Below are 19,684 nucleotides of genomic sequence, written 5' to 3'. Positions count from 1 at the left end.
ATTTACAGTCCTTTCTAGCCCTTTCTAATTATTGCTGGTCAGCAAATCTGTGTCCATTTATATTGTCATAGCTGTTTTTTCTACAACTGTGTCGTTTAAAAAAACCGTAGGCCTTTTTATAGCTTATAGCTTTTTACTGCATTCTTTTTTTCACTCATGTAATGTATTATTTATATGTTCATCATGCTTCTTTGTTCTGTCTGTCTGTCTGTCTGTCTGAGTTAGAGATGTTACGGAAGAAGATTTTCCTGCTTCTGGTGGCTGTCGGTATGGTCAGCCTCTCGCTGAGATGGTGAGTGATCAAACCTTTCAGATGACTACATGGCCGTGAGATGATATTTAAGTAGGAGGTGCTGAAGAGCATGGGGTGCGCGCTAGCGCACGCAGCAAAATGCGTGCGCACGCACCTCGTGCATGCGCACACACTTGTAGATCGGCTATTTTCAAATGGCCAGGATAATGCGCCGATACTGTGATACAGCATATTTATTAGGCCAGTTAGTAACACAAATCTGTTTAGATTAAAATTATTATTATTTTCTCCCTCCTCCGAGGGGTGGGGGGGGGGGGGGGGCTGTGCCTACTTCCCTCAGCCATCTAAAATATGACAAACTAATTCAAATTTTGATTCAACACTAGTTGGGTGTTCATTTACCTCTCACATTTAACCAGTTTGAACCTGGCTTCATAAATTTAGTAGGCCTAGGCACATGCGCTTCAACCACACTGAGGTGCTGAACTTAATGTTGTCTAAATGATGTCTAAGTATATCATTCACGACGTTCATGCAGGCATACTTTTGACATTTGGAAGCATTGTCATTAATTTGAGTTTGTCAGTCAAAGATACAAACTTTTACAAATTGCTGTCCATTGTAAACTTTGTGCGGGCAACAAATCGCTTTCACGCATTCATGTACTGACATCTACAGTATAATGCACCCCCCCCCCCCTCTCTCTCTCTCGCCACATGCTGCACAGTAAACAGGACTTACCGGGAGGTAATGCCATCACTTACTTAACCTACAGTATGTTTACATTGTTTAGGAACCTGACATTCCAGCTCACAGCTACAGCGATCACCCTGTTTCACAATCACCATCTCCAATTTCCAATTTCCAATTTCCTTTTGTTCACTCCTGTCTCAGTGTCTTTGCCTTTGGCGTCCCCGGCAGTCCGGCACACAGAGCCGGACTAACAATGGAGCTAGGTGGAGCTTAAGCGCCAGGGCCCGAAGCTTGCAGGGCCTGGTACGAGACTATAGGTACAGCTGTTGCTTCTTTCGAAAAATATAACGCAACATAAGAACCCCCGCTATTGTTTTTGGTCTTCTCGTCTGACAGTTTCTGTAGCAGTTTTCGGTAGGGGGGGGGGGGAGCAGTCTGTTTGGGGGGGTTCCCGACGGCTGCGCGTAAGCGACGCCGTCAGAAGCCCCTTTGCTCAGGAAGGCCCCCTCACTCAGACGGACCAAGTTGCGACAATAACATACAGCCTACAGTATGTAAAGAGGAATATAAACAAGACCTTGGCGCAAAACTTCATATTTACCCTGCTCTAATGCAACAAAAGTGTGTTCTTACATCCTCCATTTCACGATTCCAGCACTCGTGAGTAAATTAATTTAATTGCTATTATGAAAGTTTTCAGTGACGTTGCGCACAGGTTGCATCATGTCATCAATAATTAATCTGTCTTTAAAACGTTGTAATATTAATATAGCATGTTGGCATTGTCTGTTGGTGCACACATGTTATATGGACCATGTAACAACATGGTCAACAGCACTGTTTGCAAATGTAGCTAAATTTGTTGGCCACAAAGACAATTTAGACAAAACATTGTGCTGCCTGCTAATGGAGCTTGTAGATATAGGCTAATTATTTTTCGGGAAAATTGCAGTTTAGCAGAGACTGAAGTTGGAAAGGCTGTGCCCAGTGCGGCAGTGCCTGCTGTGTCTTGTGTGTCAGCGGGCAGCGCAGGCAGTAGTGGATATGCGCTAAACGCATGCATGTTAATTAATTAATTAATTGACTGAATCTGTAGGGCCTTTTGATTTGGTGAAGCGCCAGGGCCTTGAGAGGGGTTAATCCGTCACTGCCGGCACATTTGGCTACTTAACACTTTGAGCGTAACAAGTAGGCCTTTTTATAGCTTATAGCTTTTTACTGCATTGTTTTTTTTCACTCATGTAATGTATTATTTATATGTTCAATCATCATGCTTCTTTGTTCTGTCTGTCTGTCTGTCTGTCTGTCTGTCTGTCTGTCTGTCTGAGATAGAGATGTTACAGAAGAAGATTTTCCTGCTTCTGGTGGCTGTTGGTATGGTCAGCCTTTGGCTGACATGGTGAGTGATCAAACCTTTCAGATGACTACATGGCCGTGAGATGATATTTAAGTAGGAGGTGCTGAGGAGCAGGGGGTGCGCGCTAGCGCACGCAGCAAAATGCGTGCGCACGCACCTCATGCATGTGCACACGATTGTAGATCGGCTATTTTCAAATGGCCAGGATAATGCGCCATTACTGTGATACAGCATATTTATTAGGCCAGCTAGTAACACAAATCTGTTTAGATTAAAATATTATTATTTTTCCCCTCCAGTCCGAGGGGGGGCTGTGCCTGACAGGAGGGGGTGCTCCAGCCCCCCTACTTCCCTCAGCCATCTAAAATATGACAAACTAAATTCAAAATTTGATTCAACACTAGTTGGGTGTTCATTTACCTCTCACATTTAACCACTTTCAACCTGGTTTCATAAATTTAGTAGGATATAAGTGGAGATTTCCCCAATTGCAGTTTGTTTAATGCCGGCATTGCGGCTGAAGTGTACCTTTTCCCACTTCAACCCGATGGCATGAGGGCGAAGTAGCCATACAGGAGATAATCAGTGTCATTTGTTATTGAAAACGCTAAGCGTGTGATGAACACAAAAATATGCACTTATTACGGTATAACTTAATTAATTAGCCTAAATGTAAATATGCTCTCCCTCCAGGACCATGGCTGCCTTCCACCTGAGCCTCTTTGCACCGTGCTCCCAGCCATCCCGGGGCCTGAAGCCCAAAACCAACGTAGTTTTCCTGAAGACCCACAAGACGGGCAGCAGCACCATGCAGAACCTGCTGTTCCGCTTTGCAGAGCGCCACAACCTGACAGTGGCGCTCCCCATAAAGGAATGTGGCCACCAGTTCTGCTACCCAAGCTCCTTCAACACCAGATTCATCCACCCAGCCACCCTGCCAGCCAACATCATCACCAACCACATGCGCTTCAACCACACTGAGGTGCTGAACTTAATTTTGTCTAAATGAAAAATGAAGTATATTATGCACAACATGCAGGCATACTTTTGTCATTTGGAAGCATTGTCATTAATTTGAGTCAGTCAAAGATACAAACTTTTACAAATTGCTGTCCATTGTAAACTTTGTGCGGGCAACAAATCGCTTTCACGCATAATTGCATATGTACTGACATCTACAGTATAATGCACCCCCCCCAATTTCAGGATTGCATCTCTCGTCTTTATATCTTGTTAACCCGTTATAGATACTTTTGGATTAGGTGTGCACATGTGGCAGGCAAAGGTTGTGTTGTGTAAACACCTGTTGGTTTTACTGTACATATGATGATAAAACTTCTTGTATCTTGCAGGTGCGGAGGCGCATGCCGAACAACACCGTATACATCACTATTCTCCGAGAGCCGGGCTCCATGTTTGAGTCGATGTTCAGTTATTTCAAAAATAGTGTTGAGAGTTTCAAGAAGGTTCCCAACGGATCCTTGGAGGCCTTCTTGGAGGAACCATGGCGGTACTACCAGCCAAATGAACCGTTTATGCCTACCCGCAACACCCTGACCTTCGACCTGGGCGGTGACAAGGACCGATCGGAGAACGACACGGCATACGTCCGTGACTTTGTGGCGGAGGTGGATCGCTCCTTCTCCCTGGTGATGATCGCAGAGTACTTTGACGAGTCGCTGGTTCTCCTCCGTCACCTGCTGTCCTGGGACCTGGACGACATTCTGTACGTCAAGCTCAACATGCGCGCAGCCGGCTCCAAGCAGAGCCTCGCACCGGGCCTCACCGCCAAGATGCGTGCCTGGAACTCACTGGACGTACAGCTCTACGACTACTTCAACGCCTCGCTTTGGCGGAAGCTGGCAGCCCTCGGTCCGGCCTGCGTAGCAGAGGAGGTGCGCCTCAAGCGACAGGCCCAGGAGAAGCTGATGCAGAGCTGCTTTGGAGACCGGATGCCGTTGCTCCGCTCGGCAAAGCAGATCAAGAACATGAAGCTGCAGCCCTGGCAGCCCAGCGACATCGACATCATGGGCTACGACCTGCCAGATAGCGTCAGCCATGTCCAGAAGCTCTGCCTCAAGCTGATCATGCCAGAGCTCCAATATACAAAGATTCTCCTAAGATCTTAGACACGTCCTGTCTGGAGCTGGACACGAAGATGGAGCTGGTTTTGAACCGTATCAAGGATCCCCTTTTTTATCTCTCTGGGACTCCAGTTTTTACACTGTAAAATCCTATAGGATTTAAAGCCTTACTGTGCGGTAATTTCCCTGCTGGTCACTACCATCTTGCACTTTCCAGAAGCTCTTAATTCATCCCTTTGAACTTCAAAAGGGTTGTGTCTCGTTAGGGTTCTGTGCTCGTCAGAGAGGGGAGGGGTGAGTGACACAGATCTGCTGTAGAGTCAACCCAGTATACTGTAGGTTTTATTCTGTATACTGTTAAAAGGATCCATGGCTAATAAGACAACTACAGTATGCCTTAATGCATTATAATTACCCTCTAACTAGAATAAAAACACATTAAATATTGTATATTTTATAAATACCGGTAGATAATGTTTCACTCCATAGCGACTGCTTCCGTCACAGGTTGATGATGTAATATGCCCATGTGTGGTCTAGCCCTATTGAATTTATTTAATGCATATGCTAATACATATTTTAAATACTTTTTATTAGCACATGCATTTATTATTTTCAAAATAGTTTTATCGTGACACATTGTGGGCTTGTAGATCGGCTATTTTCAAATGGCCGAAATGTAATATGTTTTGTAATAATCCAAATCTACAAAGTAACTAGTAATTCAAGTTTTCAAATGATTGTAGTGGTGTAAAAGTACAAACATGGAAATACTCCAGTAAAGTATGTATTCAAATTTGTACTTAGTTTCCACCACTGACCTTTCGGGTATTTTGTATTTACAACCATCTTGTTGTACTTTATTGTTGCCTATAAACCCCACATAGCCTACAACAACTTCCGTGAACCGATTTCACTGTAGCCTAGTAGCCTTTTCATAAATTATATTTGTACTTATAGGCTGTCTGCTGTCGTAAAAGTTTATAGATATTCAAAGTCCAGCTGTCCACCTCAGTTTTTTTATTTTTATTCTTTATTCACCCAGGGAAGTAGCTGAGCACAGGTGCTCATTTTCAGCAACGCCCTGCACATAGAAACACACATTCAAACTTGCTCACTAAGCAGCTCCAGGGGGAGCAGTTGGGGGTTCAGTGCCTTGCTCAAGGGCACTTCAGTGGTGTTCGGTGAATGATGACAATCACTTCCTGCCCAACCGGGGAATCGAACCGGCAACCTTTCGGCAACAAGGGCGCTCCTCTAACCCTTAGGCCACCGCTGCCCCGAGTGTAGGAGCAGGTGTCTGAAAACACATACACTGTACCTGTGATTTGTGAGAATTGTTTATTTGCAATTTTGTATGGAAATTAATGTTTATATAGATTTAATGTCCAGTGTTTGTGCAACTTTCTGTTAGTAGTGGAGTTGGGCATAATTTATCTGTGCAGGGATCTGCTTTAATCAAGGTATTTAGAGCAGCTGCGTTAATTGAGAACAGGCCTGTATAAATGAGCCAGGGTCACAGTGACTGCATGGCAGTACAACTACAAGTCTGGTTCTCAGTGGAAAGACAGCTCTGAGGTTAGACCAGAAACAATTATTTTACCGTTTTTGTTTGAGTTTTCACAATTTTTTTAGTTTTAATAAATGAAGAAAGTGTATGTTGGAAGTGGACATTTTGGGGATTTTGGCACCTACATTAGTAAAATAATTAGGACTTCTTTTTGCTGTTGCTGTGGAATTAATCAACAAGGAACTCATCTCTACAGCTTAAGTGGATGGACATTTTGGATTAAAATACCTTTTGCTTTTGTCGCTCTGTGGAAAGTTAAGCTACAAATATGGATGGAGACAAAGATGCTGCTGCAGTAGAAAAGAGAAAATCAAAGCCTACAGCCAAAGCGATGGAGGAGATGTATAATCGTCAAGTTGGATCCAGGAAAGCTAAACTGGGCCAGCTAACGGGTAAAAGGAACGAAATTGGGACCGTACCCAAGTTCCCTCAGCCCTATGTTCCCTCATTCCAAAACAGACCCTATGTTCCCTCCAGTGGGGGCTGGTTGTGATTTGGGGTGGGGGGGGGCTGTAAGGCATCAATTATACTATAATGCTACAGTTCACCCTGCAGCAACAGCATCACATTGCAGATACCAAGTTACAGCAATGACACTACAACACAGTGAACTCCAGTGAACGTTGTTCGTATGTCCGTATATGTATATTTTAATATTCACAATTTTAAATATATAGTGTCAGGATGACATGCTCATTAATATGTTGCAGGAGATTTGTGAGTCAAGTCAACTGTATGACCACATGGCCTTCATTAATCACTCATTATCATGTACGTAATTATCTGTTTTGAATCTCAAGTATGTTTATGTTAGTACAGTACCACACCTTAATGGACACCACAACTATTTAAGATACGTTGACAAACACAAATTTAGCTTGTAGAACATCCTGTCTCCTCATGTCCCCAAGTAACACTGTCCTCTGAAAGGCCATCTGCAATAACCTAATATTTAGTAGCCTATACTGCGCACCCATTCAGCTTTGCATGAATTTCCATGAATTTCCATTTATTGAAATCCCAAACATGGAATATACTTGGACCATGCATTATGCCACATATAATGCCTGTCTCAGGATGGCCACCTGCCAGTATACAGTGGATAACTTCCCAACTTTTGGCATAGTGATGCCCGGGTGCATATGGCATATGGCACTGGTACATATCTGAACTCATCTTCTCCTCCTACAGTGCGTGTCAACCACATAGCCGACACTGGTATGGCCCTTCTCAGCTTCAATTATGTTTTTCATACCAATCTGGGGTCGTAATATAAGGAGTGCAGCTTCCAGTTCCCCATAGTTACATTCTGGAAAGAAAAGGAACACGTCAAATCTTTTCATTGCTCCGTCTTTATCCCCGTTTATTCAGGTTCAGTTTTGTTAATGAGGTACTCAGCAGCCCTGAGACCCGTAACAGAGGCTTGTCATGTCAGCTGTCACTCAGCTGTCACTCAACTCAATGAAGGCCAATGGAACACGATTTGGGCTGTAAAACAATCTGACCATTTTGACCTATTTAGTTTTTCTTGCAAATATTTGATGCTGCTGCTTTAAATTCTACCAGCATATAAACACAGCAGAGGCCCTTCCAGGGACCCCTGGATGCCACAGGCACAAAGTTTCATTCGACTATATGGGCCTTTTGCGCCATGACACAGTACGTGCCCTCTTATATATAAATGCACGTATACTCGCCATGCGAAAACTTTATATGCCTTATGCTCCAAGGCAGGGGTGCCCAAAAGGTAGATCGTGATCTACCAGTAGATCACAAAGGCTGTACAGGTAGATCACAGGACATGTCCCTAAATAATATTTAATTTAAATATATAAAAAGCTATTTTTAGAATCTGCCACTTGAGTTAAAGGTGACTTGATTGATTGACAAAAGGGGCCATCTTCTTGGTCTCGCTAGCATTGAGCCATGCGTGCTCAACAGTGTTGAGATGGAGGGATGCAGCTGACCACTGCAATGTCATCTGAAAAATTCTGCAGGTGACATGTCTTGTAGTTGAAGCAGATGTCAGATGTTTATAGACGAATTCAGAAACGGGTCTCATGGTCGCAGCTTACGTATTTCCTGTAGGCGGACTCGACATAGCTGCAGGGTTTAAACCCTCACCAGGCGCACCTCTTCTACTACACTGAACGGTATAGTGACTGATGTTAGTCTGCCACAAGTAAAACGTTTTTTACCTGCTTTTTTACTAACACTAACATTACAAAGATGCCCAGAACATCGAGATGAACCTGTTTAGTTTATGGCTGCTCCAACAGCCAACAGCAGTGGCAACATTCCAAAAAGAAGAAAGAAAATACGGAATGTCAAAATATCCACCGTGGGGTCTGAGACCAGAGCCATTGAGTAATGGTTGAGACGAAGCAGTGATGCTTAGTATGCTTAGTATGCTAAGCATTTAAAGTAGCATCTAAATGACTCAATGGCTGCCGCTCTAGTCTCAGACCCCGCGGTGGATATTTTCACATTCTTGCCTTTTAGCAAAAATAACTATAATAACAGGCTTAGATGGGCTGTCCTTTCGAGGTAGTGTGTGACAAGCCGAGATGTTGTTGCTTGAGATGGGCATGTCCAGAAGCTCTGCCTCAAGCTGATCATGCCAGAGCTCCAATATACAAAGATTCTCCTAAGATCTCAGACGCGTCGACTGTCTGGAGCTGGACACGAAGATGGAGCTGGTTTTGAACCGTATCAAGGATCCCCTTTTTTATCTCTCTGGGACTCCAGTTTTTACACTGTAAAATCCTATAGGATTTAAAGCCTTACTGTACGGTCATTTCCCTGCTGGTCACTACCATCTTGCACTTTCCAGAAGCTCTTAATTCATCCCTTTGAACTTCAAAAGGGTTGTGTCTCGTTAGGGTTCTGTGCTCGTCAGAGAGGGGAGGGGTGAGTGACACAGATCTGCTGTAGAGTCAACCCAGTATGTATACTGTAGATTTTATTCTGTATACTGTTAAAAGGATCCCTGGCTAATAAGTCAACTATGCCTTAATACATTATAATTACCCTCTAACTACAATAAAAACACCTTAAATATTGTATATTTCATAAATACCGGTAGATAACGTTTCACTCCATAGCGACTGCTTCCGTCACAGGTTCAAATGATTGTAGTGGTGTAAAAGTACAAACATGGAAATACTCCAGTAAAGCAAAATGTATTCAAATGTGTACTTAAGTACAGTACTTGAGTACAAGTACTTAGTTTCCACCACTGACCTTTCGGGTATTTTGTATTTACAACCATCTTGTTAACTAACATGCTGTTAATTAATTTGAGCATGTTTTGAAAAAGACCCCCAGTGACTCATTCCCCTCATTAGACGTGAACATTAATTATCTTCCAACATTGCACCTGTTGAGCCGGTATTTCATCATCAGCCCTGGGCCAGATGTCATCAGTGGTAAACACACACCAGGTTTTCAACAATACAACTAAAACGATTGTTAAAAATGGATAACTGTGGATATTGATCGATGAACTTAAAACATTAGGCTACATATTTCAAATAAGGCTTATATGCCTGTCACAATTATTACAAATCGTCTAATCGCAATTATGTGAGAGTCTCAATTATTTTGCATAATCATCATCATTCTCGTTTGAATATTTGCTACTACCAAGAGCTGCACCGTCCTTTAAAAGGTTGAGAAATGTTCATATATTTGCCAACATAAAACAAAGTGGAAATAGCCGATCTTCAAGCTAAAAATGCCGTGACTTGTTTTGAACTTGTAGACTAGCCATTTCCACAGTTGATGTTTTTTTTCTTCTTGAAGTATAATGTTAAATTAAATTATGTAAGATATTTGTCACATATCTTCCCCATGCACCTTGTTTACGAAGCCAATCATTTCACAGATTTAAATGTCATAATCGTGACAGCCCTAATTAGGCTTTAGATAATCTGCTGTTGGTATTAAGTATGTTCTCTACTGTATTATGATGTAGCTTCTAAATCTGGCATGTTTTTATTTTTATATCACGTTCAGTTGATTGAATTCACGTATTGAATGTTCATTAATGTGAATTATTATCCGTCTAAATGAACAAAAAACGAAGTAAAGATTTGGGTGAGAGAGTTACTTGTATAGACACTAGACAGCCAACCGTTCCTTGAAATAAGGAATCATTCCTTATTTGGAGACTAGACATGTCCCTTATTATTGAACTGACACGGGAAACGCTTTGTTCCTTATTTTTGGGAATCAATCAATCAAACATCTTACAAGTTCAAACAGATCATTATACTATAATACCATTTGTAAAACCTTCTAGACTTGCGGTATACTGGCTTATAGATCAGCTCTATTTTAGGCTATATGTTCCTCCTTGCTGGGGTTCAAGTGGTTAATATTATAGGTATACAAAAACTGCATGTGTATACAGTGACATTTTATCTTTAGGCGTCGCTTTTCTTTCTTAGAAAAAAGGGAAATAAGGGTGTCCCTTATTAGATTGTCAAATAGGTGTCAACCCTAAGAGTGACGCTATAGGAGGTTGAAAGTGAATGCACTTCCAAAGTATACATTGTGTAAGTCACAATCGCATGATTTTCTTATCGAAATATGAGGTTTTGCCAAATTCTGCCGTTTAATCCCTACAACTGTGAGGCTTTCAAAATAAGAGGCTATTTTATTTGTACACAGTTGGAAATGTGTAATGTGATTATTACACAACACAGGTTTTATTTTTAAATCTACCTAATGGAAGTAGGAAGTGGATTGTGCATGGACAAATGTGTCAGTGGCCTTATCCGTGGCAAATTTTAAAGTTTCGGTTTCACACACTATTATGTTATTTCGATCGTAAGACCCAGTTACTGAATGTCAGGTCTCCAGGTTTTCTTCAGAATATGTACAGTATGAATACTAGCCTGGGCTGGTAATCCAGTCTGGCAGTGTGCTGCGGGTTTGACTCCTGATCCTGACAACCTTTACTGCATGTCACCACCCCCCCATCTCTCTCCCAATTTCCTATCCTATACTGTCTATCCCTCCATAAAAAATATTTAAAAAAAAACAACATATGTATGATACTGATTTACTATGCCACTATTGCACATTATGAGTCCACTAGTAGGCTACTAGTGGAGGACCCCATAACTCTGAGCGACTATGACTAAAACTAGCCTAAATCAAAATTGGCTTTCAAAAAATCGCCCTGCCTCCCACTTGACTTCTGCTTGATCGGCCCAGGTGGGTGTGTGTAATGGCAGGTGGCACAGGGGATGGAACTGCACTATAAAACGTAACCACTGGACAATGTATTTACAGAAGGGCCCCCCCTTCTGTAAATGCATTGTCCAGTGGTTAAGTGGGGGATGTTAGACAGAGGACAATCAGGACATCAGTCATGAGGGTTTCTCTAGACATACGCCTGCTTTTGTACTTGTTCTTTTCATTCTCTCCTTTGTCTTCATCTTCCTCCCCTTGTGAGTTACAGGCACCGTTTAACCTCAACAGAATTTACGAGCCTGGGGACTTGGTGCTGGGCGCCGTGTTTGATATCCACCTCTCCTCTGTGTTCCCCGATCTGTCCTTCACCTCCGACCAACAGGACCCCGTTTGCTATGGGTGAGTGTCACAAATGCAATAGCAAGCAAGAGAACCGGAGAACCTTGTTTTGATTTACAGTGTGGCACTGGTTCCCAAAAGACTGGGCCGGGACCCATTTCTATGGGTTCCTTTATTTTTTGTTTCCTACATTTTGTTTTTAATTCGTTTATAATTTCAAAACATAAAAGAAAAATGTAATGATTATTTTCCCAATTTCCTGAATAAATTAAATATATTTCAAACAAATTCCATAAATTAGAAAACAAGTGAGTAGTGAAAATAAGTTAAGTGAAAATAAAATAAAATGCTACTTTCACTAGTCTGGGTTCCGGTCGGCGGTCAAACATCTTACTTCTCTTTTTGTGTCACGGGCTAAAACGTTTGGGAACCACTGCATTATATGGTACCATAGGATTAGTTGATGTTGTGTATTTCCACAAAGATCAATATACAGGTTACAGTGGGGATTCTGTGTGTTAGTTTCAGCATTGACGAGTTCAGATTGGCCCAGACCATGGCTTTTGCCGTTACAGAGATCAACGGGAACCCCAGGCTGCTGCCCAACATGACTCTGGGGTATATTCTCTATGACACCTGTCTCACACTGGAGATGGCATTCCGTGCAGCGTTGTCATCGATCAGTGGGAGAGAGGCGCAGATCCAATTGGACGAGGGCTGTGTCGGCTCTCCTCCGGTGCTCGGAATTGTGGGTGATCCTTCCTCAGCCAATTCTGTTGCCGTCTCTAGTTTGTTAAGTCGGTTCAGAGTGCCCCTGGTAAGTTGCTTATGACGGATGACCCCCCACCCCCCTTTTTTCCCCTTCTTCCAGTAGCTGATATGCTTAGTTTTGGTGATTTGGTTGTTTATCAAGCTTTATATCAAGGTTCAACGATCAAGGTTCATGGTCGTGCTTCATTGTTACATCTTGTGTACAGGTGCATAAGAGTAAAACGTATCTTTGTTTGGCTTCCTTCAATGCAGCAGTATAAGTAATTTCTTCCTTTTGTTCATTCTAGTTCTTGTTGTTCATGTGCCTGATTGTACGGTGAAAGGAACTTGAAAGGCATACTGTCAAGTGTCAATCTATTGCAGGCAAGAGCAAGCGAGTGGACCTCGCTGGAGCTGAGAGTTGAGTGTCGCATCACAGCTTTACAGTTGTGAAACAGTCGGTGGAATTCGTTTTTGTGCAAGCTCTGTAGTTTTTGTTCAATTATTTGGAAAATAATTATCTCATGGCCACACATAGCCTAATGTCTTTGTACGTATAACTATGTTTGGGGAGTAAGTTATTTGGCCCAATATTCAGAATGTTTTACAAATTCAAACATTAAACTTTATGCAATATGCACAAACAATGCATGTCCCTGGCTCTGTAAATTACTGCACGCAATTCTCAATGTATTGGGTTAAACTGAACTGGCTGAGATGACCTCTCCTCATACAGCCTCTCCTGGTGAGAGAGAGAGAGAGAGAGCGAGTAATTTGTGTGTGTGTGTGTGTGTGTGTGTGTGTGTGTGTGTGTGTGTGTGTGTGTGTGTGTGTGTGTGTGTGTGTGTGTGTGTGTGTGTGTGTGTGTGTGTGTGTGTGTGTGTGTGTGAGATTAACAAAATTATGTTAAAACGGCATGTCACTTTCCTGTTCTACCATAGTGCGCAAGTGCTGGAATGTTTTACCATTGAACTTGCTCAGGGGATGAATTGAATCTTGTACATCTGAATTGGTAGATCCTGTCTGTGAGATATGACCTTTGACACGATCTAAATGTCTGAATGGAACAAAACACAACCACCCCGATTGTATAAGTTATGTTGTATTAACATACACTACCATAATGAATGGACAAAGTCAATAACACATTCAATAATGTGTGTAATTATTTATTTATTATCAGTCCACACTCCACTCACAATCACATGCTTTGCTTGCAAGGGAAATGTGTCTAAAAAAAAACAGAAATATGTAGGCTATTGTTGTCGGGAAGAAACCTCTTATATCTCCATATTTTAAATTAAGTACCTACTTGATTGTACTACAGCGTCACACAAGCATCAAAGTAGCAGATCCGCAAGCTTTGAGCTTTTAGATCTGCTACGTTTTGAATTTGAATTTGGGAAAAGTGAACAGATGTCTTGTGTGTTCTTTCAGGTCAGTTCCCATGCCATGTGCTCCTGTCTGAGTGACCGGTACCAGCACCCTTCCTTCTTCAGAACAATCGTTAGTAATACCATCCAGGTGGGCTTCTAGTAGGCTAGTACTGTAGGCTACATGTTATACCTCTAGTGAGTGTCTAGTTTAATTTCAACGTATAGGTGGTAAAACGTGATTTTATTTGCCTCATTGTAGCAGCATAGAAACAGTCATAAAGACAACAGTAATATGATAGGTAAAATAGGATTGACGGATACTGATCCTATAGCCCAGTGGTTCACAAACTGTGGCGCGTGCACCCCTTGTGGTGCGCGAGCGCCTTCTAGGGGGTGCGCGCCATGAAAAGTCTAATGGTGGTGCTATGGTTTTATTTTAAATATATTAACATACTATTCCAATATATGACAAGTAATGCAGAATATAGCCTATGCTGCATATATTATGCCATATTCAGGTTCATATATGTGCATATTGTGGCAAACCATGGGAAACAGCCAGGCCTATTCCCCACAGAATGAGGCTGGGGGAGGTGATAGAGGGAGTATATCACCCTGTACAGGTATTGCAGCCAATGGGAGCCTGGACATGGACACACCTGCAGCCGGTAAGGCAATCACCAGAAGCTTTTAAATAGCCGACGCCCAAGCTGTCTGGTGAGTCAGTTTGAACTAATGGAGGAGTGAGGAAGGAGGAATCACTCTGTTCATGAGGAGGCTGGTATGAGGGAGATCTCACAATTGGCGACTGAACTCCACAAGGGAGAGCCTACAGCACTCTCCCCCAACTAAAGTAGTCACTAGCTCTCTCTCTCTGCTCTACCCACAGGACTGCATGTGAATAGAAGCCCAAACCCCTGACAAGAGGAACCCTGTGTTGACGTTTTGCCCCGTTTTCCCCTTTCCCTAACACTTTAATAAAAGACAATTTAAGTTTATGTTGAATCTGACTTTGAGCCTCTTACTTTATTGTGAATCTGTGCCTATTCTCCCCTGGGTTGCCACAATATGTGGATAAAAAGGAAATATATGTCTCTATAGGCTATAGCTTATGCAATTTATATTTCCATGTGGGGGGGTGCATCAGCTAGGTCGGGAGGTAACAGGCCAAAAAGGTTTGGGAACCGCTATAGCATAGAGGTATATGCGCGACATCATCATCATTCCCGGAAGTTATGCGGGAACGCCTACTGAGTGGCAAAAAACTATACTTTCTGGCCTTGACAGACCATATACAGTACATCCAAACAGAATAGCCATATCTGATTGCATTAAACAACGTTAAACTAACTTCGCCACTCACTTTGCCAAAAAGAATAACACGTTGTTTATATTATTTATCCTTTATCCAACCAGGTGCAGGCTATGCTCCAGATCATGAGACGGTTCGGGTGGACCTGGGTAGGACTGTTGTTTATTGACGACGCCTACGGCCGCGACGCGGCCCTGCTCTTCCAGTCGGAGCTGGCCCAGTCCGGCTGGGCCTGCCTGGCCTACGTGGAGGCTCTGCCATGGGACAGCGACCCCGCCCAAACACAGAGAGTCGTCTCCATGATGAACACATCCACGGCCCGCGTGGTCGTTGTCATCGCGTACGGGCTCCCTTCGATTACACTCCTGGACGAGGTTGGGGGTTACGATCTATGTTAATTTAGGGATTCAGAATTATTAAGGAATCTGAAATTAGTTACATAGTGAAGAAAGTCAAAACGTCCGTTAATATAGAAACATGGGTGAAAGTGATTTTCTTTGGTTAAAATATGTGTTAAATAGCATATAGTATGTTATGATACTCGTTGATACTCTACTGTATACAGTGTTTGTTCAGTAACAGGACTCTCCATGTCTCTCTAACTCTTTCGTAAACAGAAAATGTATTTTCAGGTCACCAATTTTATCCAACCAGGATAGAGAACTCCATGAGGATACAGAAATGCAATTGGAAGTGATTACACAAAGAAATGAGCAGAGAACATTGGAACTGAAACACTATAAAATGAAGCTGATAAATGGATACTCTCTCCTGATTGGCAGGAATTTTGTCACCTACATGAAAATGTATTTTCTGTTCATCAGAATAGAGAATAATGCTCAGTAATTGTGTATTTATTTTCTCTGCACAAAAAGGAAATAATGAAACCATTCACACTAAAACTAAAACTTATATTGTTATATATTATGTAATTGTATTAGTTAGCATTTGTGTAAAAGTTTACAGACTGTATATTATTATTATTATTATTATTATTATTATTATTATTATTATTATTATTATTATTATTATTATTATTATTATACTTGTTGTTGATCCCTATCAACAGGTGGTGAAGCAGAAGGTGACAGGTCTACAGTGGATATCTCACGTGGGCTTCGCAGAGGCCACATACCTCCAGGTTCCTCGCTACGTTCCCTACCTGAGAGGCAGCCTGGGTGTCGCACTGCGCCGAGGAGACATACCGGGCTTCAAGGACTTCTTGTTGAAAATACATCCCGACAATGACGTTGACAACAGCCATGAAAATATCCTAGTGAGTCGTTTTGGTTTAATTTCAACATACCTATCCCACCGTCAGATGCCGTCAATGACATTCTCCCACACCCACGACCCAACACACCACCAAGGCAACTATAAGCCAGCCAGCTACTGATTCAATTTGCAATTTAAATTTGCATTTAGCAGACACACAACACAGGTGCGGGTTTTGGCGAGAGGTTCCCCTTACTCAGTTCTCACTCTTATGACTTTGTCGGGTGAGTGAGTACTGGAGACAAGTCTAGCTATAGGCTTTGTAGAGAAAGGTTTTTAACCTAGTCTTGAATGTGCAGAGCGTGTCAGCCCCACGGACCGAAGCTGGGAGAAGGTTCCACATTTGAGGTGCCTGGGACCTAAACGCCCTGCCTCCTATTGTAACTTTTGATATTTTTGGGACAGTAAGCCGTGTAGGGCCCCTTATTAATCAGCTTATTAATTGTGTCTCAGCTGCCCTGAAAAGCGGTGATTAGGGGGTCGTCACATAACTAGGGTTAGTGGCATATATGCTGAGACAATCCGTTTTTGGGGTGACCACCAGGGAAAGAATTTAACAGAGGCAATGCCCCTCAGTTTGGCCTTTTTGCCCCCCTCAATAAATGATGCCTTGATGCCCCGCCCATGCTGCCCATTGATGATTCTGTGTGTGTATAAGTCTTGGTTAGATGGAAGATCACATCCGCTGTGGCGTTGGCTGACACAAGCTATTATATTTCTGTTTAACTCTCAACGTTGTTTCTTCAGGTGAGGCAGTTTTGGGAGCACACATTTCAGTGTAAATATGCGCCCCTTCCTCCAGAGTGGGCGGATGCTGGTGGTAAAGTGTGTACCGGACAAGAGGACCTGGCAACAGCAGGAACCAAACTGTTGGATGTGGCGGAGCTCAGGGCAGAATCTAACGTGTACAGAGCTGTGTATGCTCTGGCCCATGCCCTCCACGACATGCTGCAGTGTGAGCCAGGAAGAGGGCCTTTCACTGGCCACAGCTGTGCCAGTTTGCATACAGTCCAGCCATGGCAGGTGTGATATTAATAAATAGTTTACTGGAGTTTCTAGTTGGATTTAATGTTCAATAATAATGGATATACATGTACATACTGACTTTGACACAAAGCATGAGAGATTGTCATACTAGGATGAACCTGTATCAATAATCGTCTTAGAATGATGTCTTATTTTCTTATTTAATTTTTTTTCCACATATATATTTTTGCAGGTATTCTGTGCAGGGAGCCTCCCTCCCCATACAGTAATGCACATAAACAGCTCCTGTCAGTGTCACTATATGGTGTATACTTTTTTTTCTCTTTTTAATCTCGTGATCTTAATTGTGTTCTAGCTTGTGTATTACCTGGAAAAGGTCAACTTCACCACAACCGTTGGTGATCAGGTATCATTTGACGGGAATAGTGAAGCCGAACCAATCATGGATATCATGAACTGGGCGTGGCTGCCTGAAGGAAGCATTCATATACAGAGTGTGGGTGTGTTCAAGAGGTCAGCCTCGACGGGGGCTACACTCATCCTTGATGAGGACAGAATCTTCTGGAACTTTGACTCCAATAAGGTCACTTTGGCTTTGTCGAGCTATTGTCGAGCTCCTGATGTGAAGGTAATTTAGTTTGGACTGAAACTGATCTTTGTTAACTTTCCTCTTTAGCCACTTCGGTCAGTGTGCAGTGAGAGCTGTTCCCCTGGAACCCGTCTGGCCAGAAGGAAAGGAGAACCTGTCTGCTGCTTCGACTGCATTGCTTGCTCTGAAGGAGAGATCAGCAATGAGACTGGTAGATTTACATTATGTACTGCATGTACAGATTATTTTAACCCGTTAAAACCGGGAAAGCATCTGTGTGTAAACACTTTGACCAAGATTTTATACTTTGGCTATTAAAAACATAGCAGATATACAAGCTCATAGCATGGCACAAAGTGACCCCCAGTGTCCCCCAGAAGCAAAGATTTGATGTTTAATGTTTGCTTTAAAAAAAAATCTATATATTCAAATATTTGCACAGATTTCCATGATTTTTCAAACATAGCAGATCTACAAGTTCATAAAGCAGCAAGAAGTGATATTCTGTGATGGGGGTCCAAGGCCAAATACATATAATTTTGGCATGAAAAGTTTGAGATGAGAACCACTGATATATATTGTTTTTGTTGTATTTTTTCTTAGAAAACAGAATCGGGTCCTCGGGTTAAGAAGAAGAAGATATTGTCCTTGTCTGTCCCGTTAATATTCTTTTCTTTGTTAGACTCAACAGAGTGTACCAGTTGTCCAAAGGACTTCTGGTCCAGTCCCCAGCGTGACCACTGTGTGCCTAAGAGCGTTGAGTTCCTCTCCTACCATGAGGCCCTGGGTATCTCCTTGACAACCTTCTCATTGCTAGGTACACTTATCTCTGCCGTTGTCATTGGAATCTTCGTCTATCACCGAGACACGCCCATGGTACGCGCCAACAACTCAGAACTCAGCTTCCAACTGTTGATGTCACTCATACTGTGTTTCCTGTGCTCACTTCTGTTCATTGGTCGTCCCAGACTCTGGACTTGTCAGCTGAGGCATGCTGTGTTTGGGATCAGCTTTGTGCTGTGCATCTCATGTATCCTGGTAAAGACTATGGTGGTGTTGGCTGTGTTCAAGGCCTCCAAGCCTGGGGGTGCAGCCATTATCAAGTGGTTTGGAGCTATGCAGCAAAGAGGAACAGTTCTGGTTCTTACTTCCGTCCAGGCAATAATCTGCACAGCCTGGCTTCTGTCTGCCTCACCAACCCCTCATAAAAACACACAATACAACATTGATAAGATAGTCTATGAGTGTGAAGTGGGATCAACAGTTGGTTTTGCAGTGCTGTTAGGTTATATTGGTTTACTGGCAGTACTTAGCTTCGTCCTAGCATTCATGGCAAGGAATCTTCCAGACAACTTCAATGAAGCCAAGTTAATCACTTTCAGCATGTTGATCTTCTGTGCCGTGTGGATAGCCTTCATCCCAGCATATATCAGCTCTCCAGGAAAATATGCAGATGTGGTGGAGGTATTTGCTATTTTAGCATCTAGTTTTGGCCTTTTGGTGGCGCTGTTTGGTCCAAAGTGTTATATAATGCTTTTGAAACCTGAGAGAAACACTAAGAAGTCCATCATGGGTCGCGGTGCCACCAAGACATAGAAGCAGAAATGCAATATTTGTTGTGAATAAATGTGAAGTTTATATAGGCTAGATATATTGGTTTACTGATCACCTTGATCCAGTTTTCTATACCAGATTAAACTAACATATTAAAAATAACACCTCTTCATTCTCTGAGTGTCAAATTACAGGTCTATGGCCCAGGCCGTAGCGTAACGGTCTGGGCACCGGACTGGTAATCCAGTCGCAGTGTGCCGCGGGTTCGACTCCCGGACCTGACACGGCCTTTACTGCATGTCATCCCCCCATCTCTCTCCCGTTTCCTGTCAGCCTACTGTCT

At 42.6% G+C, this 19,684-nt stretch overlaps 2 protein-coding genes across 2 annotated transcripts; both read left to right on the top strand.

Moving 5' to 3' along the window:
- Positions 1-227: 227 nt before the first annotated feature.
- Positions 228-4,432, top strand: LOC310868499 (galactose-3-O-sulfotransferase 3-like; the record flags this gene model as incomplete). Its single annotated transcript, XM_083778954.1, has 3 exons — positions 228-292; positions 2,997-3,285; positions 3,656-4,432. 3 exons carry the CDS (start codon positions 228-230, stop codon positions 4,430-4,432), a joined length of 1,131 nt encoding a protein of 376 aa, XP_083635080.1.
- A 1,793-nt stretch (positions 4,433-6,225) lies between these two features.
- Positions 6,226-19,383, top strand: LOC310868498 (extracellular calcium-sensing receptor-like; the record flags this gene model as incomplete). Its single annotated transcript, XM_083778953.1, has 10 exons — positions 6,226-6,372; positions 11,428-11,558; positions 12,021-12,315; positions 13,686-13,772; positions 15,041-15,310; positions 16,006-16,212; positions 16,959-17,234; positions 17,554-17,781; positions 17,875-17,998; positions 18,470-19,383. The coding sequence occupies 10 exons, from the start codon at positions 6,226-6,228 to the stop codon at positions 19,381-19,383; spliced, it is 2,679 nt and encodes an 892-aa protein (XP_083635079.1).
- Positions 19,384-19,684: the final 301 nt, after the last annotated feature.

Source organism: Protomyctophum parallelum (assembly GCF_964188405.1).
Source record: "Protomyctophum parallelum genome assembly, chromosome: 13".
Lineage (NCBI taxonomy): Eukaryota > Metazoa > Chordata > Actinopteri > Myctophiformes > Myctophidae > Protomyctophum > Protomyctophum parallelum.
The sequence above is the reverse complement of the archived record's forward strand: the minus strand, read 5'-3'. Positions and strand labels throughout refer to the sequence as shown.